General features: G+C 44.5%; 1 protein-coding gene and 1 pseudogene across 1 annotated transcript; both read left to right on the forward strand.

Moving 5' to 3' along the window:
• The first annotated feature begins 630 nt into the window (after positions 1–630).
• Positions 631–10,971, forward strand: LOC125285597. The gene is made up of 3 exons (XM_048230124.1): positions 631–783; positions 970–2,187; positions 10,751–10,971. Exons 1-3 carry the CDS (start codon positions 726–728, stop codon positions 10,969–10,971), a joined length of 1,497 nt encoding a protein of 498 aa, XP_048086081.1. The 5' UTR covers positions 631–725.
• LOC125285807 lies at positions 10,844–26,005 on the forward strand (annotated as a pseudogene).
• Positions 26,006–27,042: the final 1,037 nt, after the last annotated feature.

The following is a 27,042-nucleotide window of genomic DNA, read 5'->3' on the forward strand; positions in this document are numbered from 1 at the left end:
ATGTAGATTCCTATTGTGACTGGCTGTTCTTGTGTTTCTTGTTACTGTTGCTCGTCACGTTTCTCTTAATCGTCCATGATTGTCTGAAGGCCTTTTGCTGCCTGGAGGTGTTGATATTACCCCATACGAAGATTGAGAACAAATCTAATGTGGTTTTCAGACTTTTTGTTGTTTCTTCTAAGCATGAATAAAAGTCTAAATGGAACCTTTTTTTGGTGAATTTGTGTGTGTGCGCTTTGTTGGCCAAAACTGTTGTTTGTTGGAATCTTTTGGTAATATTACTGTAAGCAAATGGATTAATGGATCTTCAGGGAAACGGTTCAAGGATGTGAAAAAATGTCACAGGACTGATTTGAAAAGAAAACATTTCTATGCTTCACATATAACTTATGTCTTGTTTTGTTCACTGTGAAGCACTTTGTTGTTTAGTTACTTACAGGATATATACAGTTGTGCTCATAAGTTTACATACCCTGTACATACACATGTTAAAGTTGATGATTTTGTATTTATTTTTTAGTCAGCAGCTGTAAATATGTTATGTCCAGTTCTACAATATCAACAGTAGAGTTCTATAGAACCTATTGAACCCTTACATCACATAATAGCGTCTATGACATCACAATGCGGTTGGCAGTATATAAAGGAGCTCTGAACTGCCTCCTCTTATTCTCTTCTAAATCAGGGTCTTGTTCTGTCTGGAGCCTGATGCTATATAGGACACTATGAACTTAGAGTGCAGGCTTGATGCTTCTCTGCCCCTGCTTGAAGCTCCACACAGTGGTAAGTTTTCATTGCTGTTAGAGTAAGATCAGTGAAAGGACAATACAACTACTTTGGATAGATGGATGGATAAGTAAATGGATGGATAGATAGATAGATAGATAGATGTGTTGTTCATTCCTGGGGGAAGTTCGGCTTCAGATGGATGTACCATGAGGTGACCTGGGCTTCTCCACACTCCCACAGGTGTGATGGAGCCCACTGTGATCCTCATGACTGCTGCAGGAGAGGACCTGAGTGGAGCCGCTGGGGTGATCCCGCTAGCAGGTGCCCATACAGGGGCAGGTTTTGGGGAAGTACAGGGGCTGATTCAGCTCCCTGTTGCCCCTGGGGCAAGACCGGGTGCAGCTGATGGAGGACTCCAGCTGACGGGTGCAGGACTGGGTAGGGTGGTGCCGTTCATGGAGCCGGCCCAAGGCCCCGGCGTGTTCACAGCCCTGCCTGGGAACCTCCTCCTGCAGCCTGCGCCCCTGGTCCACCACCAGGTGGCACCACCTCCCAAGGGAAAGTGCAAGAGGCGCAAGAAGTCCCCAGCCCCCAAAAGGCGCAGGGACCCCAACAGCTTCCACGAGAAGTACCGCAGGCTCATGGCCAAGATGGAGGAGGAGGCCGAGATGGCGCCCCCTGGGGCCGAGGAAGGGAAGTGCACCCAGCCCTGCGCCAGCTATGGCGGAGACGCCGGCTACTCTCTCTGTGGCCCTGGGGCCCACGATCAGAACGGCCAGGGGCCTTTCTACGGAGGTTACTATGACAACGGCGTCTCTGAGGCCGCGGCCACGGACCTGGTGTGTGGAGATCCGCAGCAGTGGCCGGCTGGTCCAGCGCTGCCCTGCCCAGACACCTGGCTGGCCGTCTCCCCCCCTCCCCTCATGTCTGGCTGGGTAGCGGTGGAGCCCCCTGGTGGCCTGGAGGCCGCACTGGAGCTGCTGTTCCCAGATCAGCCGGACCCGGAGACGGAGAGACAGGAGCAGCTCCTGAGCACCTACGCGCCCATCTCGGACAACGTGGGTCGCCACGGCTACCCGGAGCTGCTCGTTGGGGAGGACAGTAAGTATGGAGGCGACGCGGCGGGACTGGATGACCTCACCCTGCTGGACTGGGCTTTCCTCACACACATGTTTCCTGGACACACGCCGCTGGACACTCGGCTCGACACACACACGCAGCTGTGGAACCCTGGGAATGACGGTTCCTACAGCAACGCACTCCATCACAATGCATGGGCGTGTCATCAGAATGCTGATGCTGTCTACGCCACATCAGCGGCTGATATTGGACCAATCAGGAGTGAGAGCCTGCAGTTGAGGGTGGATCCGGATGTGGGCCATACCATGTGTGCCGAAGTGGAGGGGTGCAGCACGAATCAGCTGGAGGGGGGGGCACATGGCATAACAATCTCAGAGTGTGTGTGTGTGGGGGGGGGGCACATGGCCTAACACCTCTCAGAGTGTGTGTGTGGGGGGGGGCACATGGCATAACACCTCTCAGAGTGTGTGTGTGTGTGGGGGGGATCACATGGCATAACACATAACAGGAAATGCAGGAGTATTTTTCTAATAATAAAATTCATCAGGAGTGTCCAAACCTATGTTTGCGGTTCATGTTCGTGTGTGGGGGTGTGTGTGTGCGCGCGCGCGTGTGTGAGTGTGCAAGCTAAATCAGCTTTTTGCCACCTCAAAAACATTGCCAGTTAGAGGTTTTATGTCAAAGCATGACTTTGCAAAAATAATTTATGCATTTATCTCCAGCAGGGTGGGTTACTGCAATTGGCAAGCCTTCCTGAATAGACCATCTTAGATTAGATAAGATGAGTCGATGAAAATCCAGAAGCAGGACGTAGATCTCTCATAAACACTCTCTCTCACATACACACACACACACACACATATCACAGCAATGAGTCTATGACATCCATAAACCTGTAACGGGAAGCATTGGTTTGTAGGATGATGACCCGTGTCTGCATAGTGACCAGACGCTGCTTGGGTTGCCAGACAGGTAAAAATCCTCCCATGAAGGGGCGCTTCATGAACACTTCTTAACATGTTTAATTACGTGATCAGCACATCTGGAAACTCAGTGGTCAGTGTGAAGCTGTGTAGACGCTTGAGATTAGATAAGAGGAGTATGTTGACCCGGAGACAGGAAACTCAGTGGTCAGTGTGAAGCTGTGTAGACGCTTGAGATTAGATAAGAGGAGTATGTTGACCCAGAGACAGGATGTAGATCACATTTCATAGAAGGAAGTGAAGAATCAATGCCTTCCTGAAATCGTTCTATTGAGCGGACACGATGAAATTACTCAATGGATGTGATCTTATCAAAATACCAATTCACAATGCCCTGGTATGGTGATGATGATGATGATGATGAATTACAGAAAAATCCCTGTCCCACACATGCACACACAGACATACACACACACACCCTGTCACAGTAATGAGTTTATGACATTCATAAAGATGGAACAGGAAGAGCAGACATTTCTGGCACCGCTGTTGTGTGGGAGCCATCTCTATAGTGACCAGATGCTTCTCTCTCATGTTCTCTGCTGCACTGTGGGTTGCCAGACAGGGTGAAAATCCTGCACTGTGGGTTGCCAGACAGGGTAAAAATCCTCCCATGATTTGGCCTTTTTGACATTAAAGTCTGCATACAACAACTATTGTCCAGATTCTTCACCAGTCAAAGCTTTATGAGTGAGTGGCAAAGCTCATATTAAATCTCGGCTAAAGTTTGCCCAGAGACTCGAAGGTCAAATGGAAGAAGCTTTTGGAAGACAATCTGATTCAGTCTGCATTAGAACTGTGACGGGAGATTTATCTTCCAGACAATAAGTTTGATAAAAACGTTTTTTTTTTTCCAAAGCGACTTATGTTTGTCAACTTGTAAGGGCTATTCTCCCCAGAGCAACTCGGGGTTAAAGGGGTGGTTCAGGATTTTGGACATAGGACCTCATTTCCAAGGAAGCAAGTGTGATATTTATCAGTGGAGACCGTTTTCAACACGTTTCATCCAGTCCTTCTAATTGCAGAGTTACGAGGTGCTAGGCTAAAGCAAGTCAACGGTATGTGCTAGCCTGCCACTAAAAACAGTCTTACCTACTCCAAAGGACACTTTCGAGGCAAATTCCAGACAATCGATGTAAATGTCTGTGTTGATAGAATAGTGTAAGAAATACAACTACCCTCGCATCGCGTTTACAATAGTTATACTTTGTTCCCTGAAGTTGGTAGTAGTCATTTTGCATCTCAGCGGACTGATATTACCAAGGCTACTACTAGGTATCCCCATTGGAGTCGCTTTACTGTTTACTTTTTGGCGCAGTACTACTAACTGGAGCAAGTATAATTCGCCGCTGCTAAGACACTAGTCCCTCAAAATGTAATGCGATCGTTGAAATGCAAGGATAGAATAATGTTAGAAATAAAACTATCAATACAGACATTTACATCGATAGTCTGGCGTTATAATTTATTTGCCTTGGGTGTACTTTGGAGTGGGTAAGACTGTTTTTAGTGGCAGGCTAGCACATACCGCTGACTTGCGCCAGCCTAGCACCTCGCGAACTCTGCAATTAGAAGGACTGGATGAAACGTGTTGAAAACGGTCTCCACTGATAAATATCACACTTGCTTACTTGGAAATGAGGTCCTATGTCCAAAATCCTGAACCACCCCTTTAAGCACCTTACTCAAGGGCACAACAGTGGAAGCCAGGAATTGAACCCACAACTGCAGGCTACTGTATGCAAGGTGACAACAAGGTGAATGTTGTGGGGTGAATGTACTCGAACAAGGTGAATGTTGTGGAATGTTTTTTTCTCCCTTTTACGTATGTGTCAGTTAATATTAATTTCTGTACAAAACCAAGATGGGAGATTCTTTAGAAAACGCAATACACGGGTTTCCCGTTTACCAACAAAACTAGATGCGCACGCAGCCGTGGGGCATAAGACGCTTAGTGGCCGTCCACAACGTTATAAACTTAACCTAAATAGTCGTCTGCTGTAAGCTACAATCAGATTTTTTTGTATACCCCTGTTGTCTCAATGATAATAACATCTCATTTCAGACTATATTTCAAAGTTTGCTGTTCATTTGCATTATTAATATAACATTGTATTTTGTCATTTTTGGCAAAGACATGCATTCCGTTAGGGATATTGAACATATTTAACATTCTCTAACCATCGTGATTTCGATTTGGTGCAGTTTTCAGCACAAAAACTAATTTTATTCTTTAGCTCTTTTGCATTGCTCTATGCTGTTCTATGGTGCTTTCTGCCTCTTGGTTGAGCACGCATGTTTTTGTGACGTTGCATAGAAATCCATGTAGCCTATAGCACCCACCCCATAAATGTAGCCTAGGCCTATCTAAATTATCGTTATAAAAAAAATGACCTAGTACGTGACTCAAGAGCTGTAAACAGTGTTTTTGAGACTGCGTGTAGCCTACTGGGGTGTAGGCCTACATAGACTATTATAAAAGATAATGAATTTTCAAACCTGTACCAAAACACATTTTTATTCAAACATCAAGTCTGCCTCAAAATACAACAGAGAAATCATGAACTCAAAATGTCATTGTGGGGGGGGGAACAATGACTGCGTAGGCTAACAGTGCAAATCAGACCTTTCAGAATAAGGATAATAGCCTAACGCTAATAACAAGCCTTGTCAAAATTATGGGTCATTAAGTAAGAATACAAAATAATTGTTAGATTAAGTAGATTATGTTAAAACGACATCGGACATTAGGCCGAACTTCCAACGCATGTAGTCTAACATCTGCCCCCGACGGCAGCTAAGTGCCTGGATGCAGCCCCGGCTACTTTGTTTCTTTTTTGACGTTAGAGGGAATTATAGAACGTCAAAAAAGAAACAAAGTAGCCGGGGCTGCATCCAGACACTTAGCTGCCGTCGGGGGCTGCATGTGCAGTCGACTCAACCTCTCTATGGACAGTTTTTAATGTTAATCCGAAAATAACTACTCAGTATTCTGATTGAGTATAATTTTCGGGACAATTAGGGCAGAATTCGGGATTCGGGACAACTGCTTGGATATCGGGACTGTCCCGAATTTTTCGGGACGTCTAGTCACCCTACTAACAACAGCATTTTGTCACCGTTTGTCATTCACCGTGCTGTGAATACAGCATTAAGATGCTAGGCTAAAGAGCTTGAGATTCAGAGAACCTGCATGGTTGTGCTCATCCTGTCAGAAAATAGCAATTTGATCAGTGATCATGCATCATATCAGCGTAAGCTTGGTTTGAAACTGGTTTCTGGGGATGGGGTTTACATGATCCTTCACTGGGCTAGTGCCTGCTGTGTTAATATGACCGTGCTGATGCTAACAGCTGCAGCTCCCTCAAATCTATAGGTTCTCATGCATATTAGGCTAGCTTTTGCCAATGAAAATGCATGCAACATAAAAAAAACAGTAGGCTACTGCTCCTAACTGAAGAAACGTTTACGTTACTGTAAGGAAATTATTATTATCATTGTATAACCATTTGTGTAAGCAGAAATATTGTTGTGCTGAGTTCTAAGAACAGAGAGTTCAAGTTAAATGTTGTTGTGCTGAGTTCTAAGAACAGAGAGTTCAAGTTAAATATTGTTGTGCTGAGTTCTAAGAACAGAGAGTTCAAGTTAAATGTTGTTGTGCTGAGTTCTAAGAACAGAGTTCAAGTTAAGTGTGCACCCAGACAGACACGACCTGCACCCTGTCTGTGTGTGTGTGTGTGTGGGTGAGATAAGAGTATGTCACAATGAAGTCGCTATGTCTTGCTTCCTATTTTCTGTGTGCATCTGTACAATAAAAGACACAGCTTTTGGGCTGCAGAGTCAGAGACTGATGGTGTGAGGAATTCTTCCTTACATTAGCAGGCTCTCCTCTTGGTACCAGAGTTTGTGGGCAAAGCCATACTACATGTTGTGGTTCTTGTATCTATATGTTGGGGTTAAATTCCCTGACAGTTACCAACAATGTTAACAACAAACTCAGCTTCACTGCTGCAAACAAAGTTGGCTATATGCTTTGACGAACCAGCTAGCCTTGTGATAACAAAATCTTTACCTTTTGTTTAGTCCACTGAAAGTTATCCACATAGCAAACAATTAAATACACAGTTATGGAGGAATTGTTTTGGGGAAGCAGTTGCACTATATCCCACTTTTGCTGCCTTTAAGCCACTTAAATCCATAGCCTAGATGAGCATTGCGCATACATTACAACTTGACGTAATGGTGAAGCTAAATGCCCAAGAAACGTCACGTCATAAAAGCTGTAGGCCTACTAAACCAAAAAAACTTAATGACAGCTTGTTAGGTGGTGGTGTAGTGCTGCCTAATTGAAATGGGATAGGCGGGGTTATCTTATATTTATTGCAACATTTATTGGGCCTCTTTTAATTTATTTGATGAGGAACTGACAAAGACTGAGCAGCAGAAAAGTCTATTGTTTATTATTATAATTAGGCTATTGATAGCCTACTATTACTTTACTATTACTGTTATTATTATTATTATTCGGATGAGGCAAAGGAATGTAAATCTGAGTCTGAAATGTTGGCTACAAACAGTATACTGCTGTAACTGCACTGCTGCTTTTATTAATTGTTAACTTCCGGGAACTATTTGAGGCTTCCAGCTGCCATTGTTGGAAAAAAAGGGAACATAGCGTCAATGGAGTTGTCGCAACTCTACCTTTATATGGCTCTGGGTGAATGTTGTGGGGTGAATGTTCTGGAACAAGGTGAATGTTCTCAGGTGAATGTTCTGAAACAAGGTGAATGTTCTGGGTAAATGTGGAACAAGGTGAATGTTCTGGGGTGAATGTTCTGGAACAAGGTGAATGTTGTGGGGTGAATGTTCTGAAACAAGGTGAATGTTCTCAGGTGAATGTTCTGAAACAAGGTGAATGTTCTGGGTGAATGTTCTGAAACAAGGTGAATGTTCTGGGTGAATGTTCTGGAACAAGGTGAATGTTGTTGGGCGAATGTTCTGGAACAAGGTGAATGTTGTGGGGTGGCCAAGTCAAAGCCCAGACCTCAATCATGTAGGAAATCTGTGGCTGGACTTAAGGGCTGTTCACACCTGAACCCCTTCAAACCGGACAGAGTTTGAGTTTTGCAAAGAAGAAAGAAGAATGGTGTAAAATGGCAGTATCCAGGTGCAAAGCCTAGTGGAGACCTATCCACCCAGAAATCTGTTTTCACTTCTATGTTAAAGAGGTTTTTTTTTATTGTAAATACCTTTAATGGGCACTGTATGTGTACGTGAAACTATGCAGGGCATTGCATAGAGCTATTTTGATCAGTATCACATCGAGTAATATCATCATGATGCCGTGTACAGCACTAAGCATCGTCGAGGGTAGACCTTCACCCCTGCCCGCTTTCGGGAAGGCGTTCATCACCTACTCGATTTCGGGAAGACTCATGTTATCTTATCTCTGGTTCCAAGTTCAAGTTATTGCCATTTCTACAACAAAGTGGCTGGAAAAGTACCTTGGTGTGCTCACAACTGTACACTGTAGAATAATTAAAAGACAAATTCAAAATATATACTGTACATATGTAACTCAATGATAACAGGAAGTGCATTTGATCAGTTAGGAGAAGGCATCTGAGAACAGTTTGGTCTTTTTAGTCTAGATTTAAAACTGGCAACAGAAGGCATCTGACAACAGTTTGATCTTAAGTCTAGATTTAAAACTGCCAACAGAAGGCATCTGACAACAGTTTGATCTTAAGTCTAGATTTAAAACTGGCAACAGAAGGCATCTGAGAACAGTTTGGCCTTTTTTAGTCTAGATTTAAAACTGCCAACAGAAGGCATCTGACAACAGTTTGGTCTTAAGTCTAGATTTAAAACTGGCAACAGAAGGCATCTGAGAACAGTTTGGTCTTAAGTCTAGACTTAAAACTGGCAACAGTTGAGGCCTTTTTTGATGTCATCTGAAAGTTGGTTCCAGAGCTAAGGCCCATAGAGCTTCACCATGTTTAGTTCTAGCCTGGGGTGCGGTTCTACAACAGTTAGCAACGACGTTGCTGAACCACCATGATATGACGCAACTTGCGCTCAAACAGCTAACTACGTTGTAACACCTGTTTCTAGAAAGCATCGCACCTGTGTCGTAATTCGCTACTTCCGGTAGTACCAACAGCGCTGTTGATGCAGTGATATCATTGGTGGAAACAATGGCAACATGTGTAATACCCCTCTAAAAAGGAACACATTAATGAACACATGACATTGTCATGATACGTGAACCCTAACCCTAACTTGTCATCACAAAAACCAAATGACAGAATGACACGTTCTTGACAATGGCAAGTGCATGTGGGTTGTTGGACAAACTGTCTGCGCCGGCCCCCATGCACTGAGTTCAAGCCACGGTACACTGCAGACAGTAAAGCATGGTGGTGCTCAGTTCATGTTGTGGGGATGTTTCAGTTTCAATACATCAAAATATTTGAAGAGGTCATGTTGTCTTATGCTGAAGAGTAAATGCCTTTGAAATGGGTGTTTCAACAAGACAATGACCCAAAACACACCAGTAAGCGAGCAAAGTCTTGGTTCCAGACTAACAAGATTGACGTTATGGAGTGGCCAGCCCGATCCCCAGACCTCAATCCTATAGAAAACTTGTGGAGTGACATCAAAAATGCTGTTTCTGAGGCAAAACCCAGAAATGCAGGGGAATTGTGGCATGTTCAATCGTCCAGGGGGTCGTTTCTAGAAAGCATCGTTTGCTAACTTGCGTCGCAACCTTGGTAGTTCGCTGCATTGTTCTTGGATTTGGTGTTTCTAGAAAGGGTAGTTCTGCCCCTAGGCAGTCGCACTTGTGTCGTTCCTTGGTAGTTCCTGTTGGTATCCGGAGCGCCTAACCAAAAATCACAACCGCCTAACCAAAATTTGCGAAGTGGATGTATTCGTGACTCAATGATTAATCTATCCTGTATCTTAATTTTGATGAAAACACTGCTCCCCTACTTGGCTCATTCTTGCTATTCATGTTAATTAAAGTATTGCCTTGCTTTTAGTATTATAATCTTCACAGTCCCTAACAACAGCAGTGTTAAATGGTGTAGTAGCTAAAGCAGATGACTTATTATCCCAATGTTGTAGGTTTGATTTTCTTATGATGTGAGATTGTCCTCTTGCTTCTCGCTACCTGCAGGTGAACTAGTGTGACACGTAGATTAAATTGTTTTTGACTGATGTATACCTACCTATTGTACTCTCGATGTAGAGTAACTATATACATAAATATGTATGGTCAAAACCTATTGTTGTGTCTCGTAAGCCTACTCAGAGATAAAAAGATGAGGATGCTAACTCCGGCCGAGCAAGAGTGCACCAACGCTGCCCGTTAAACCACCTAGACAGTTGATAACCTATGGGATACCCAGATATTTGTCCAGGCTATATATTTTTTCCAACACAGATATTTAACACAAATAATGACTCATATTGGTCTGCTTAAGTTAACTGTTTTATATGCTTGCAATAGGTTTAGGTTTTGGCTGATGGCAATGACAATACCAGCATTAATCACTCAAACGCCACCGGCTCCACAGTCTGGAAGTGAACCTAACCGCACTCATAGGAGAATATCATGGAGTGTTTTATTGGGAAAAGACACTTGACAAGGAATTACATACAGGGGGGCCAATAACTGTGGCCTTTATCTTCTTCACCTTTATTATTCTGAGATTACGATACTGTGTGTGTTCTGAGATTACGATACTGTGTGTGTGTGTGGGGGGACACACCCTCCTAGTCTCGTAGTCTACATAAGGGCCCTACACACTGCTGCTACTGATTCAGTTCTGGCGCGCGCACATACACACAAACACACACACACACACACACACACATCTCCAGTGGCTCTCTCTATCTCCCCCAGCCTCTGTCATCTTCACTGGGCCACCAGACCACCCTGGGTCCCTGAGCAGCAGCGGCAGGAGCAGCAGTCATGGTCCTGTACCACCGTGAGTTTGAGCAGGCGGGGAAGTGCTCTGGCGTGCAGGTGTGGAGGATTGAGAAGATGGAGCTGGTGCCAGTGTCTCCTCGCTTCCACAGGAGCTTCTACGTCGGGGACGCCTACCTGGTGCTCCGCACCGTCAAGACCAAGGACACGCCCTCTTACGACCTGCACTACTGGCTGGGTGAGTAGTACACACACACACACACACACACACACTTGTAACCGGAGGGTTGCCGGTTCGAACCCCGAACAGTAGGAACGGCCTTGAGCAAGGCACCTAACCCTCACTGCTCCCCAAGCGTTGCTGTTGTTGCAGGCAGCTCACTGCGCCGGGATTAGTGTGTGCTTCACCTCACTGTGTGCTGTGTGTGTTTCACTAATTCACGGATTGGGATAAATGCAGAGACCAAATTTCCCTCACGGGATCACGGGAGTATATATACTTATACTTACTTATACACACACACACACACACAGACGCACCCACACTTACTCACACACACACACACACTTACTCACACACACACACACACACACCCACACTTACTCACACACACACACACACCCACACTCACACACACTCACCCACACACACACACACACACCCACACTTACCACACACACACACACACACACTTACTCACACACACACACTCACACACATTATCTTACTCAAAGCCCAGGATAAACCACACACCCATACACTACATGTTTGCAACAAAAAGACACCAAAAGGTATTTTTTTTGTGTGTGTGTGTGTGTGTGTGCGCGTGCGTACGTGTGCGTGCGTGTATGTGTGTGTGTGTAAGTAACTGTGTGTGTGTGTGTGTTTTACGTCTTCTAAGTTCTCTCTGGTTTCAGGTTCTTGGGAAGAAGCCTAATCTGCCGGAGGGAGATGATGATGATCATGTTGCTGACATTTCCAACAGGAAAATGGCCAAACTTCACATGGTATGACACACACAAACACACACACTAACATAAACACACACACACACAATTGCTGATATCTCTTACAGGAAAATGCTCAAACTTTACATGGTATGACACTGCAGAGATGCCTGTGACTCTATGTGTGTGTATGACTCTGTGTGACTGTGTGTGTGTGTGTGACTCTGTGCGACTGTATGTGTGTGTGTGACTGCGTGTGTATGACTCTGTGTGTGTGTGTGACTGTGTGTGTATGCCTCTGTGTGACTGTGTGTGCGTCGCTGCATGTGTATTGGCAGGTGTCAGATGCCACTGGTGAGATGCGCGTGTCTTTGGTAGCGGAGGAAAGCCCGTTTCCTCAGAGCAGTCTCCTCTCAGACGAGTGCTTCATCCTCAACAACGGCAAGGCCGGCCGCATCTTTGTCTGGAAAGGTACCGGGATAGCACTCCGCTCTGACATGCAACTCACAGCATATGGCTCATATGGCCTATCTGTAATCACTGCTATGATTGGTGTGTCTGTAAAAGATTACACTGCTCTGATTGGTCCAAGTTGTGATGTTTTGATTGGTCCATCTTTTCATTGGTTTCATTTCCTGCTCTCTCCATGTGGCATTTCCTGCTCTGCCATGTCACTTCCTGCTCTGCTTTTGTCATTTCCTGCTTTACTCCCTCCTGCTCCTCCCCAGGGCGTAATGCCAACCCCAATGAGCGCAAGGCAGCCATGAAGACGGCCGAGGGCTTCATCAAACAAATGGGTTACCCTAGCAACACCCAGGTGCCTCATGCATCATGCTTCACACACCCAAAACATACCACCCTCACGCAAAACATGCCACCCTTACCCAAAACATGCCACCCTTACCTGAGACATGCCACCCTCACCCAAAACATGGCACATTTAACCAAAACATGCCACCCTTACCCAAAACATGGCACATTTAACCAAAACATGCCACCCTTACCCGAGACATACCACCCTTACCCAAAACATGCCACCCTCACTCAAAACATGCCACCCTCACGCAAAACATGCCACCCTTACCCGAGACATGCCACCCTCACCCAAAACATGGCACATTTAACCGAAACATACCATCCTTACCCGAGACGTACCAAACGATCTTAAAATCGTTCTGAAAGTGATCCTGTTCTTCAATATCGTTCTTCATGTCGCTATAGTATATGGGTGGACGTTGTCATTCATATTAGCTAGCACAATACTTTTTTTTACATTACATTACATTTGGCTGACGCATTTTTAACCAATTTTTTACAATACCGTTATCGATATAGTTATCGGCCTTGGTGTGAGTTACCTTCATCCAGTGGACTGGAGTCTTGCACACACTGATGGAGCTTAAGGCCAATTTATAGTCAACAGACTTGAGAGATGCTTAGAACCTGAGATCAATGAAGATGTTGTTGTGACAGCTCTCACTGGTCAGGCTGAAGGTGATAAGAGTAGTTGTAGTGGGAGGTTTGACCTCTCTGACAGTGTACCCGTGAGTACTCTAACAGTAATGCCCCCTCCTGCCACACACACACACACACACAGATCACAGTGCTTCCCGACGGAGGTGAGACGCCCATCTTCCAGCAGTTCTTTAAGGACTGGAGGTCGTGGGAGCAGAGCGAGGGCTTCGGCCAGGTCCACGTCGCCGAGCGCATCGCAAACATCAAGCAGGTGCCCTTCGACGCGTCCAAACTGCACGAATCCCCACAGATGGCTGCACAGTACAACATGGTGGACGACGGCACGGGTGAAACACTGGTGTGTATGTGTGTGTGTGTGTGTATGTGTGTGTGTGTGTGTGTGTGTGTATGTGTGTGTGTATTAGAGCCCGACTGATATGAAATTTTAAAGACCGATACCAATTTTAATATGAGTATTTCAAAAACCGATAAACAGAAAATCTGCAATACTCATTTTTTTACAGATACAAAGTAAAAATTTACGAAGTGACAAATGATCAAGGTCGGACATTATGTTTAAATAGGCCTAACTATCTGGTAGCCTAATGAAAGACTCTTATACAATAAATTATGAAATAATTATTATGAATGAACACCATTGACATGATACCTTTCAAGGTACGTTATGCTTCATGATGGGCTTTTGTGTGTTTTACACAAGGTACGTTATGCTTTATGATGGGCTTTTGTGTGTTTTACACAAGGTACTTTATGCTTCATGATGGGCTTTTGTGTGTTTTACACAAGGTACGTTATGCTTCATGATGGGCTTTTGTGTGTTTTACACAAGGTACTTTATGCTTCATGATGGGCTTTTGTGTTTTTTACACACTGTTAACAGCATTAAGTGTGATACTTTGTGTGATTGGAAAGCAAAATTGCAAGATATTGTCAGATAATGTCCATACTCGCAAATGGCTTATAGCTTGAGCATGTTCCCTGTGTGGCGTCTGTGGAACGGCTCCGCAGCCGCCACAGCCTCAAACCTGCAACTGACACCCAGCAGAGCTGCAGCAGCCACACCAGCTCAAACCTGTGACTGGCACCCAGCTAGAGAGTAGAGCTTGACACGAGCGGTTCTGTGACGAACTACATTGAAAAGACCAGTTGATCCATTAGCATTAGCCTTCCATTGACTTCATTCATTTCTATTAGCATTAGCCTTCCATTCCATTTTTTTAAATTAGCATTAGCCTTCCATTGACTTCACTGATCGCAGAAATAGGGTGACCACCGACCAGACTCTGAAAAGGAGGAAATTTTGTGTCTAAAAGTGAGGACACATTTTCCAAAATGAGGACACCCCCAATTTCTGCTTATAGGCCTACAATCAAACAAGTTAGCCTCCATCATTCAACATTATTTTACTGTTAACTGTTGACATTAACCTGACAATAGCCAGATGAATTTCGCTCCACCTAGCTCCACTCATCCATCTGGAACCGATCCATTGAAGTGTTGCTTCAGAAGGCTGGGCCTAATCAAAAAATGCTTGCATATGATTGAATAAGCCACTTGTCCGTCATCTATTGACGTGCTACTTCAACCACTCACATCGAAGCCAACCTGTGACGCTGATAACAGTCTCACAGTCGCCTTCACGCTCACGCCACATCTATGAAACTCCTCGTCCCTGATTGGCTGAACCATAAAGTCGGTTGCAGAAATCACTCTCAATGGAAGAGGTCCCAGATGGATGTGAGTGAAGGTAGGCAGAGCTAAGCGGAACGACATTCATCTGGCTATTGTCAGGTTATGTTGACATAATGTTAAGCTGGAAAGACAATACTGGAAATGTAGATGAAGAATCAGTATTAGGCTTTTCTTTACTTACCGGTAATTTAAAAATAATTATCGGCCATTATAAACGTTGACACTGATAGATCGGCAAATACCTAATATCGGACGTTATAAACGTTTACACCGATAGATCGACAAATACCTAATATCGGCCATTATAAACGTTGACACCGATAGATTAGCAAATGCCTAATATCGGCCATTATAAACGTTGACACTGATAGATCGACAAATACCTAATATCGGCCATTATAAATGTTGATACCGATAGATTGGCAAATGCCTAATATCGGCCATTATAAACGTTGATACCAAGAGATCGGCAAATACCTAATATCGGCCATTTTAAATGTTGATACCGAGAGATCGGCAAATACCTAATATCGGCCATTATAAATGTTGATACCGATAGACTGGCAAATCCCTATATCGGCCGATAATACCAGCACACCGATTTATCGGTCGGGCTCTAGTGTGTATGTGTGTGTCGGGTCCTTCCTGAGTGTGTATTGTGTTGTCAGATCTGGAGGATGGAGAACATTGTGTGTGTGTGTGTGTGTGTCAGATCCTTCCTGAGTTTGTGGGTTGTGTTATCAGATCTGGAGGGTGGAGAGGAGTGAGTGTGTGTGTGTCTCAGATCCATCCTGAATGTGTGTGTTGTGTTGTCAGATCTGGAGGGTGGAGAGGAGTGAGTGTGTGTGTGTGCGTGTGTGTGTGTCTCAGATCCATCCTGAATGTGTGTGTTGTGTTGTCAGATCTGGAGGGTGGAGAGGAGTGTGTGTGTGTGTGCGTGTGTGTCTCAGATCCATCCTGAATGTGTGTGTTGTGTTGTCAGATCTGGAGGGTGGAGAGGAGTGAGTGTGTGTGTGTGCGTGCGTGTGTGTGTGTGTGTCTCAGATCCATCCTGAATGTGTGTGTTGTGTTGTCAGATCTGGAGGGTGGAGAGGAGTGAGTGTGTGTGTGTGCGTGTGCGTGTGTGTGTCTCAGATCCATCCTGAATGTGTGTGTTGTGTTGTCAGATCTGGAGGGTGGAGAGTAGTGGTCGAGTGGCTATCGACCCAAAGGAGTATGGGCAGTTCTACGGGGGAGACTGCTACATCATCCTCTACACCTACAAGAGGGGGCAGATCATCTACACCTGGTGAGATACAGTTTGGAATCTTCAAATATGATGAAGCTCACCTGGTGAGATACAGTTTGGACATTCAAATATGATGAAGCTCACCTGGTGAGATACAGTTTGGAATCTTCAAACATGATGAAGCTCACCTGGTGAGATACAGTTTGGAATCTTCAAACATAATGAAGCTTTTGCAATTATGTAAGCACATAATGTAATCTAAAAACTGCTGCCTGATTAAAAACAGTGTGTGTATATGTGTGTGTGTGTGTGTGTGTGTGTGTGTGTGTGTGCATGCATGCGTGTGTGTGTGTGTGTGTGCATGCCTGCATGTGTGTGCGTGTGTGTGTGTGCATGCCTGTGTGTGTGTGTGTGTGTGTGTGCATGCCTGCATGTGTGTGTGTGTGTGTGTGTGTAGGCAGGGTTCTAGCAGTACTCGTGAGAAGCTCACAGCTTCCGCCATCTTCACTATGGATCTCGACCGGTCACTGGGGGGCCGCCCTGTGCAGGCAAGCAACACACACACACACACACACACACACACACACACACACACACAGACATACACACACGCACACACATACACATACAGACATACACACACGCACACACGCATACACATACACACACTTATATACATACAGACATACCCAGATAGCAAAATCAGATTGCCAGATAGCGGACCGCTGGTGTTATGCCACTTGTGGTCCGCCGTTGGACCACCATCTCTTTAAATTGAACTTGTCATGAATATTAAGAAAAGTTAATAAAATGATATTTGGAGTATATCTGAACAAATGAAAAAGATTTTAGACCAATAGAGGCAAAATATTGGGCAATTTGTCTGCAATCCGCCAGCGGACCGCCAGAGAACCGATGAGCAAAATCCCAGCGGACCACCAGCTATGCCCCCAATGGACCCACAGTGGTCCGCCAGCCTCTTGCAATCTGGGTACACACACTCACACACACTTAACACACATACATACATGCACACACACACACACACACATACAGACAAACATATGCACACACACTGAACCCCAAACATATGCACACACACTGAACCCCAAACATAGCACACACACTGAACCCCAACACACAGCAGCACCATAGTGGACTACACAGAGTGCTTAGTGCTCCTCCTTTACTCTATGTAACCTGCTGCTTTAGCCTGCCCTGGATAGAACTGTACTGCCCTCTTGTGGTGGCTCAAAGTATTGCAAACGTTAGAACCCCGATTTTAATCAACTGGTAGTATGTATGTGAATATCTACCTCAGTGTCCAAATAATATGCACTATTTACGTGTGTGTGTGTGTGTGTGTCTCTGTTATGTCATGATCCTCACACACTCACTATCTCTTTATCACTCTCTCTTTCACTCACTCACTCTGACACACACACACACACACACACACACACACACACACACACACTCATACACACACACACACATACACACTCACACACACACACACACACACACACAGGTTAGGGTCACTCAGGGAAAAGAGCCGGCTCACCTGTTGAGTCTCTTTAAGAACAGACCCCTGGTGGTGTATCGGAGTGGTACGTCCCGTAAGGGGGGTCAGACTGCCCCTCCCCCCACACGCCTCTTCCAGGTGCGCCGCAACCTGGCCACCATCACGCGCATCGCTGAGGTAAGACTACACACACACGCACACACACACATGCACACACATATGCACACACATGTACACACTGTTACGAACCCTAAATTTCTCGATTTACTTTGGGGGTAATTTTTGGCGCACCCTGCTGGCTATTTTGTGTCTTGTCTTGTTCTGTGTCTCTGCCTTCACCCTGGTGCCTGATTAATTAACCTGTGATGCGGCACACCTGGCCTGCTCCAATTAACCCTGGCATGCTTCTATAAGTCCCGTACCGCTGCAGTCCAGGGGAGAGCACATGCAGAGGAGCGTTCTCTGAGAACCACAATGCTTTTGTCTTACGCTTTTGGATATTGTTGATGATTTAATAAATCCCTATTTTGAGCCTTACCTCTGGTGTGTCTCTAAGTTTATGTTAGGACCTTTCTTTGATGTCCGTAACATACATTTGGGGGCTCGTCCGGGAAACTCCTGATTGGCTTTCCTGTCACGAGTGTCTTGGAATTAGTTTTTTGTGAATTGGCGTTGATTTTTGCAAGTGTGCGGAACAGTAAGGTAGGTACATTGCACTGATTCGGTGGAATTTTCTTGGGAAGCTGCGTCACTGTTTTTTTCGGGCAATATCTGAGGAGGGGGTCCAAAGTGGGCCCGAGCTCAGTACGGCCAGAAGACAGCCAGGTCGAGAGATTCAGTTTAGGGAGGTTGGGATTCCACTGACTCAGTTTGGTGCCCTTTTGTTCCATTTAGCATTTTTGGTTTTGCAAATTTGAGTTTTCGTGTTGCTTTTGCAACACTTTGCTGTTACAGTTTTTTCGTGTTAAAGGAGAATTCCGGTGTGATATTGACCTAAAGTGTATTGAAACATGATACCGAGTGTGAACGTATGTCTCATAGCCCATCTCGACTTGTCCCCTGCACTCCAAAATCTGGCGCTAGTTAGCCGATGCTACCAACAGCTTTTTCAGTAGTGGTGCTTCGCGTCGGACTAGCCATACAAATAAATCACTGTTTTACACCCATTTACGAGGCTCAATGTATCTCCACACTTCATTGGTAGACTTCCGAGGGCCCTGACATTTAAAACGAGACATTGAGAACTTTGAAAAAGCACTGGTAGTTTACTTACAAGACGATTTATACAGACAGTCTCTTCACGAAGTTTAACATTTGCAGCCATCTTGAATTTTAGTCACGATAAGTCTGTATAAATCATCTTGTAAGTAAACTACCAGTGCTTTTTCAAAGTTCTCAATGTCTCGTTTTAAATGTCAGGGCCCTTGGAAGTCTACCAATGAAGTGTGGAGATACATTGAGCCTCGTAAATGGGTGTAAAACAGTGATTTATTTGCATGGCTAGCCTGATGACGAAGCACCACTATTGAAAAAGCTGTTGGTAGCATCGGCTAACTAGCCAGATTTTGGAGTGCAGGGGGACAAACCTGGGCTATCCACGTTCCACTCGGTATCATGTTTCAATACACTTTAAGGTCAATATCACGGAATTCTCCTTTAACACTTCGTTAAATTCACTGAACCTCTTTGCAGGTTATAGCTTTAGTTAGACGTGCGCTTCCTAAACCTTTTGAGTGTTTGTGGTTGCATATCTTGTTAACAGCGCACTTTGTTTGTGGTCTTTGTTCTCGCTGCTGACCACTTAGGTAAAATTAAGTTTCAATTGCATATAGCAATTTTGTTGCAGTTTGAAGTACTGCTTTGATAACTCCTGTGTTTTGACAACTGTTTCTTTTGGGTGCAAAGTTTGATTTGTAAACTCAACTAGTTTCCTTTTGAAGTTGGAACTAATTTGGTTTTGCTACAATGGCGACTGTCGAGGAATTTATTGCAAATCCTGATGCGTCCTTGATGGAAAGTTGAAGTTGAGCTCTCGTCAGAGAAAAAGTGCAAGAAGTCCACAGTAATATCTGCTCTGACTTCACGTTTGGTAATCCATCCCTGTGTAAAAGCGAAAGATCCTCCTGAGCAGCCCAGGACTCCTAAAGGCGTATGCAAGAGATGGCTTTTCGCCGGGAGCAATTGCAGTTGCAAGCAAGAGAGCAAGAGCTGGCCTCTCAGCTTGAAATTGCCAGATTGCAGTTAGCCGCAAAAAATGAGGGTTATGAAATTTTAACGTAGCACCCCTGTGGGTTTTTACTTGCAGTGTTACAGTTAATACAGTGTTAAGATATAATATATACATTAGATACATTAAGAATAGATATTACCAGTGGTTTATTTCTATGTGCTGTGTAATACTTACCAGGGATTCCCTTTGATATGCTGTCTATGATGCATTAACATTGTCACAAATGATTCAATAGGGACTTATTTTGACGACTGATATCTTGTTGATGGGGTCACGAGCTAGAGACCTTAGGGAGACGTTAGAGCCTGCAGTTCTGAGGAGGCGTGATTTAAGAAGGTGCTAATTAGTTTAGATATGTAGAAAGGATTTGGATAGTAATGAAAGTATGTAAATATTGTGTGTGTGTGTGTATATGTGTATATATATATATATATATATATATATATATATATATTTTACATACTATAGGTCTCCGATTTTCTATGAAGTTACTTTGAAGTGTTTTTGGACATATTCCTCTTTTTAAAGAGGATAGGGTTTTATTTTACTTGGGAGTTAAGTTTAGCAGCTAACGTTAGCTATGAACGTTCAGATTCTCCGCTAGCTAACCTTTTACACTGATCGCCCACCATCGCGAAGGAGGAACTTGAATGTGAACCTGACTTCAGTAAAGTAAACCGGGTTGATGGGAAGACGACGGGGAGGGTCAGCGTTCAGACCGGTGCCTCTGTTGGAGGTGTTTGTGTTTGAGAAAGCAGCGATTTGGGTAGGCTAGTGCTAGCCTTTCCTTCTACTGGCGCTACCTGGCTTACTGTCCACCATCCCAGACTGTCTGTGAATGTGTTTTACACCCGGGTGTTATTTTTCTTTTATTTTTATGTCATGGGTATGTGGGATTACCTTGACCAGGTATTTACGTGTTATGTCAAATAAATGCCATCCTTGGCATTTAATATAACCTCTGTCTGTGGGTTTTCCTCATGACTGTGCACATTTAGTTTTACAGTAGTATGCTAAGCGTTTACAGGTAAAGCTATTAAGGTGGTGTTTTTGTGTGATACCATGATATACCATTTTTACAGGTGTAATCTGCAATTCAGTTAATAAGCTAATGGTAATTATTTAATGTTTGCCCTTCAGTATTTAGAGATAATTCTTTGAGGTGTGACTCAAAGTGTGGGCTCCTACTCTGTTAATATTTCTAATTGCAAGGGAGGTTTAATAATCCAACATTCCAAAGTAGCCATTTCCATAGGCTACCCCAGGCCTCTTTTGACACCCTTTGTGAGAGCGTAACCTTAGACATGCCTGCCTGGTAGCTGCTACATCCCATTAAGTGCCTCCCTGTGGTTACGAATTGCTTTGGCCTGTTAGTGGGCTACAATACCTGGTTTTAATAGTCTGCTTAGTGGGACTGTTACACCAACAACGCTTGATGCATCGTTTGATGTGTCTCGTAATATCAAACTGGTGCCGCCGTTTCTGGAAAAGGATGTAGATAAATACTTTGCATGTTTTGAGCGAGTTGCAACTACTCTTAAGTGGCCAAAAACAGTTTGGAAACTTCTGTTGCAATGCATTTTAGTTGGTAAAGCCCAACAGGTGTACTCCTCCTCGTCTCTCGAGCAAAAGCTCTGAAAGCTCCGACTATTTTGTGTGTGTTGTGCAGGTGGAGGCGCGCGCGCGGGCAGCCTGAACTCCAACGACGCGTACCTGCTGCAGGTGAAGGGGGGGCAGGGGGTGCTGTGGAGGGGCCACACAGGAGGAGGAGGACGACGGAGCCACCTACCTCAGCCAGCTGCTGCACTGCTCCAGCCTCACACACACATCACAGAAGGACATGAGAGGCGTGTGTGTGTGTGTGTGTGTGTGTGTGTGTACCTTAGCCAGCTGCTGCACTGCTCCAGCCTCACACACATCACAGAAGGACACGAGACAGGTGTGTGTCTGTGTGTGTACCTCAGCCAGCTGATGCACTGCTCCAGCCTCACACACACATCACAGAAGGACATGAGACAGGTGTGTGTGTGTGTGTGTGTACCTCAGCCAGCTGCTGCACTGCTCCAGCCTCACACACATCACAGAAGGACACGAGACAGGTGTGTGTGTGTGTGTACCTCAGCCAGCTGCTGCACTGCTCCAGCCTCACACACATCACAGAAGGACACGAGGCAGGTGTGTGTGTGTGTGTGTGTGTGTACCTTAGCCAGCTGCTGCACTGCTCCAGCCTCACACACATCACAGAAGGACACGAGACAGGTGTGTGTGTGTGTGTGTGTGTGTGTGTGTGTACCTCAGCCAGCTGCTGCACTGCTCCAGCCTCACACACATCACAGAAGGACATGAGGCAGGTGTGTGTGTACCTCAGCCAGCTGCTGCACTGCTCCAGCCTCACACACATCACAGAAGGACACAAGACAGGTGTGTGTGTGTGTGTGTGTGTGCCTCAGCCAGCTGCTGCACTGCTCCAGCCTCACACACATCACAGAAGGACACGAGACAGGTGTGTGTGTGTGTGTGTGTGTACCTCAGCCAGCTGCTGCACTGCTCCAGCCTCACACACATCACAGAAGGACACAAGACAGGTGTGTGTGTGTGTGTGTATGTGTACCTCAGCCAGCTGCTGCACTGCTCCAGCCTCACACACATCACAGAAGGACAGGTGTGTGTGTGTAAGTGTGTCATGGTTGAGTTCTGGTGTGTGATTTCTACATATAAATACAGTGTGTGTGTGTAGGGGAGTTCTGGTCTGCCCTGGGGGGTAAGGAGGAGTACCAGACGTCCGACCGGCTTGAGTCAGACGCTCACCCACCCGCCTCGTCTTTTCGCCTGCTCCAACAAAAGTGGCAAGTTTGTGGTAAGTATCAGCTCACACACACACACACACACACACCACATATACACACACACACACAGAGACACACACACACACACAGACACCATTACTGTCAACCCACCTGATCTGTCAACTGATCTGTTTCCATGGCAACAGATTGAGGAAGTGCCAGATGAGTGGTCACAGGATGACCTGGCGGAGGACGATGTGATGCTGTTGGACGTCTGGGATCAGGTACTTACCCACAATGCACCTGTGCAAATTTACAGGGTAACTCAGAGGGGTGGTGGAGCCAGGGGTAACTCAGAGGGGTGGTGGGGTTACTTGAGTTCTGAGTTGTATGCCAGTCATGAAAAGGAGAAGCCCAATTAGCATTAGCACCTAGCATTAGCCTTCCATTGACTTCCATTCATTTCCATTAGCATTAGCCTTCCATTGATTTCTATTGATTTCCTTTAGCATTAGCCTTCCATTGATTTCTATTGATTTCCTTTAGCATTAGCCTTCCATTGATTTCTATTGATTTCCTTTAGCATTAGCCTTCCATTGTTTTCTATTGATTTCCTTTAGCATTAGCCTTCCATTGATTTCATTGATCGCGGAACTAGGGTGACCATCAACCAGACTCTGAAGAGGACAAGTTGTGTCTAAAAGTGATGACAAATTGGCCAGAATAAGATTTCTAATTATAGACCAAAACACACACACTGAGCATGTATACAGGTTCTGTAATGGTAGCCAGCGGATATGATGCTGTGCAGTATGTACGTTGCGTAAACTTTTCTCCAAACGCCTTAGTATTCGTGCTATTGAGAGAGTTAGCAGTCTGGGCTTTTAGTTTGATTGCTAGCACACTGACTCCCGATTCGAGGTGTGTTGTAGGGTACACTCTTAAAACAAGTGTGTTGACACAACATTAAACCGTGTGATACTTATGACTTGTGTTTTCATTTTGCTGCTCTGCCGCTCTTGCGTGTTCCGCAGGTCAGGTTCCGCAGGTTTGACCACATGATGCTGTAAATCGTAGCTATTTGCACCGAGCCCATCGCACACCACAAATCTTTGGGCCATTCACTCAACCCAGCGCAACCTAGCAGCAAGTGCAACGCATGCCACTTCCTATCTGTAAGCCCCTTGTGTGCAAATGCATGTTTTTTTATCATCGCTACTTATAAGCCTCATTTGCTGCGGAGTACTTGTATCATCGCTAATTACAAGCATTGTTTGCTGTCGAGCACTTGTCCAAAAGTTGGACAAACGCCCAAAAGGACACTCTACCTAGGTTTAGACAGAGGGCTTGAAATCTGGACGAATGGTCACCTTAGAAAAACAATGTCATTAGCTAATGTTATTTTTGTGTCTAACTATTTTCGCTTCAGTCAGTATGGTTAGAAAATGTATAGAATGACCGTCGAAAGAGAACATTATAGTGCTGTTGTTAAGTTACTCTGTATAGCGTTTATGCTTCACAAATACACCAACAACCAAGTTAGCCTCCGCCACTCTACCATTCCTAACATTATTTTACTGTTGGGCATAATGTTGAGCTGGAAAGACAATGCTGAAAATTTAGACGACGGATCAGTATTTATCTTTTCTTTACTGAAAATAATTATTGGCCATGATAAAGGCTGATACCGATAGATTGGCAAATAGGTAAGATTTATCCGTTGGGCTCTAACACAAACCTAGTGAGGTCCCCCCTTCCCTGTGAAGTGATTTGAGTGTGTGAGAAAAGTGTTGTGTGTTGATAACGTGATTGTGTTGTGTGGTTGCAGCTGTTTGTATGGATTGGGAATGATGCTAATGAACTGGAGAAGACGGAGTCACTGAAATCAGGTAAACAACTGTAATCAGGTAAACAACCTAGTCAACATCCTCAGCCAGAAAACAAACAAACCTCAACAGAGAAACACACAACATGCTCCCCTAACACACACCTCTTAAAGCAGCCCTAAAGAGTTTTTTTTTTTTTTTTTTTTTTTTCTAAATCTTAAAATAACATACCCAATACATAAACTCTTAATAGGGCGAGCGACACTTCTGCCACACTCTGAGCGGGTTGCATCACTTGCAATATACACGTAGACTATTATAATAATAATAATAATAATAATAAGCTTTATTTGTATAGCACCTTTCATACACAGAATGCAGCTCAAAGTGCTTTACATTTGGAGCATGTGACACAATAATAGTCAGTCAGACTAAGCAAGTTGGAGTAGCAGGTCGGAGCACTGAGCACAAATTAATTGAAATGAATCTCATTAAATATTTCAACTGAACTGTTTACATGATTGCCGTTTAATCTGCGTTTACATGGAACAAGCATTTAATCATTTAGAAGCTCCTAGTTTTATTGCTGCCATGGAAACTCCTTTGTTTACGTCACTCTGCATTATTACCTCATAGTCGCCTGCGCAGAAAGAAGAAACAATCGGAGTACCTGTTTACATGGGCGCATTTTCCAATCGATTGGATTATCATAACGGAGTACACCACCTCTCGATCCGATTGGAAATTTAGTCGGATCGGGCTGAATCCGTAGCTTAATGTGCTACAAAATGTCGACTTTAAAACATATTCTTTTATATTTTTGTTTGTCTCCATGTTACCATACTCTCTTTCTACAGACTGCCGTCCATGTATTCCTTCTATATCGTCTCCAAGTTATATTTATAGTTTATTACAGAGACCCACATTTGCAGTGGTTACTGTACAGTGGTAACAGACAATTGCGCTTCTCACCTGTAGGGGGCCCCCCAAGAGCAATTCTTCATAAGTGCTGCTTTAACATACTCTCTTCAACACACACTCTTAACATGTACTCTCTATCACACACCTCTTAACACACACTCTTCAACACACACTCTTAACATGTACAGCACAGGCTCAATATGTGTATGTTGTTTGTGTTTTTGTGTGCACGCAGAGCCTCAATGTGTGTGTGTGTGTGTGTGTGTGTGTGTGTGTTTGTCCAAAGCAAAGGCTCAGTGTGTGTGTGTGTGTGTGTGTGGCTGCTGGGGATGCTGAATGTGTGTGTTGTGTTCGTCCACAGTGAAGGCTCAATGTGTGTGTTTGTGTGTGTTTGTGTTGTGTGTGTGTTGTGTTTGCCCACAGCGAAGGCGTACATCGAGTCGGACCCATCGGGCCGGAACAAGGGCACGTCGGTGGTGGTGGTCAAGCAGGGGCACGAGCCGCCCACCTTCACGGGCTGGTTCCTGGCATGGGACGCCACACGCTGGGGCTCCGCCCACGCCACCCACGCCTCCACCAATCACGTCGCCCAGGCCCTAAAGTCACTTAACATGAAATAGAGCACACACACGCGCACACACGCACACACACACACACACACACGCACACACACACACACACACACACGCTGGGGCTCCGCCCACGGCTCCACCAATCACGCCGCCCAGGCCCTGGGATCACTTAACATGAAATAGAGCACACACATACAGTGTGCAAGCAAGCATACACACACACAGTGCACACACACATACAGTGCACAAGCAAGCAAGCACACACACACACTCACACACACAGTGTGCGCACACACACACGCATACGGTGCACAAGCAAGCACACACACATACAGTGCACAAGCAAGCACACACACACACAGTGCACACACACACGTACACAGGGCGCCTCAGGACCACAGATCCTTCTTTAAAGAGGCTGATCAGTTTCAGTTCATCTCCGACTAGTTGAACCATTGTTTAAATGGTTGTTTTATGATTTTACTGTATTGCTGATGCATGTGAAAAAAAAAAAAAAAAATATATATATATATATATATATATATATATATATATATATATATATATATATATATATATATATATATATATATATATATATATATATATATTTTTTTTTTTTTTTTTTCCAGAGCAGAATTAAATTGTACTGTGTATCCGTAACATGCTGCATCTTCACTTGCTTCATTAAATGAAATAATCTATAAATTAAATAATATATATAAATGGGTGTATATCATTTGCTTCATTAAATGAAATCATATCTATACATGGAGTTCATATCTGATGAAAATGAATAAAATCATATCTATAAATGACATGACATATATAATATCTATATAAATGGGTTTCATGTATTGCTGACCTGTGTCCCTGAGTCATATCTCAAGTGAGTTGTGTTTCAAACCCCACGTTCAAAGGGGATAGAGCATGTGTGTGCGTGTGTGTGCAGTTGCGGTAATTGCTGATGCTGAAATGTTCTCTGATTCTGCATCTGTGTTTTTTACACCATTAGTGAGTTGTGGTGAGTATGTGCAGTAATTTGTGTGTGTGTAGACAGTGTGATCTTATTTCAGACAGGTGCACCTGTAGAAATAACAAGTCACGCTACAT

This window comes from Alosa alosa, chromosome 20 (assembly GCF_017589495.1).
Source record: "Alosa alosa isolate M-15738 ecotype Scorff River chromosome 20, AALO_Geno_1.1, whole genome shotgun sequence".
NCBI lineage: Eukaryota > Metazoa > Chordata > Actinopteri > Clupeiformes > Clupeidae > Alosa > Alosa alosa.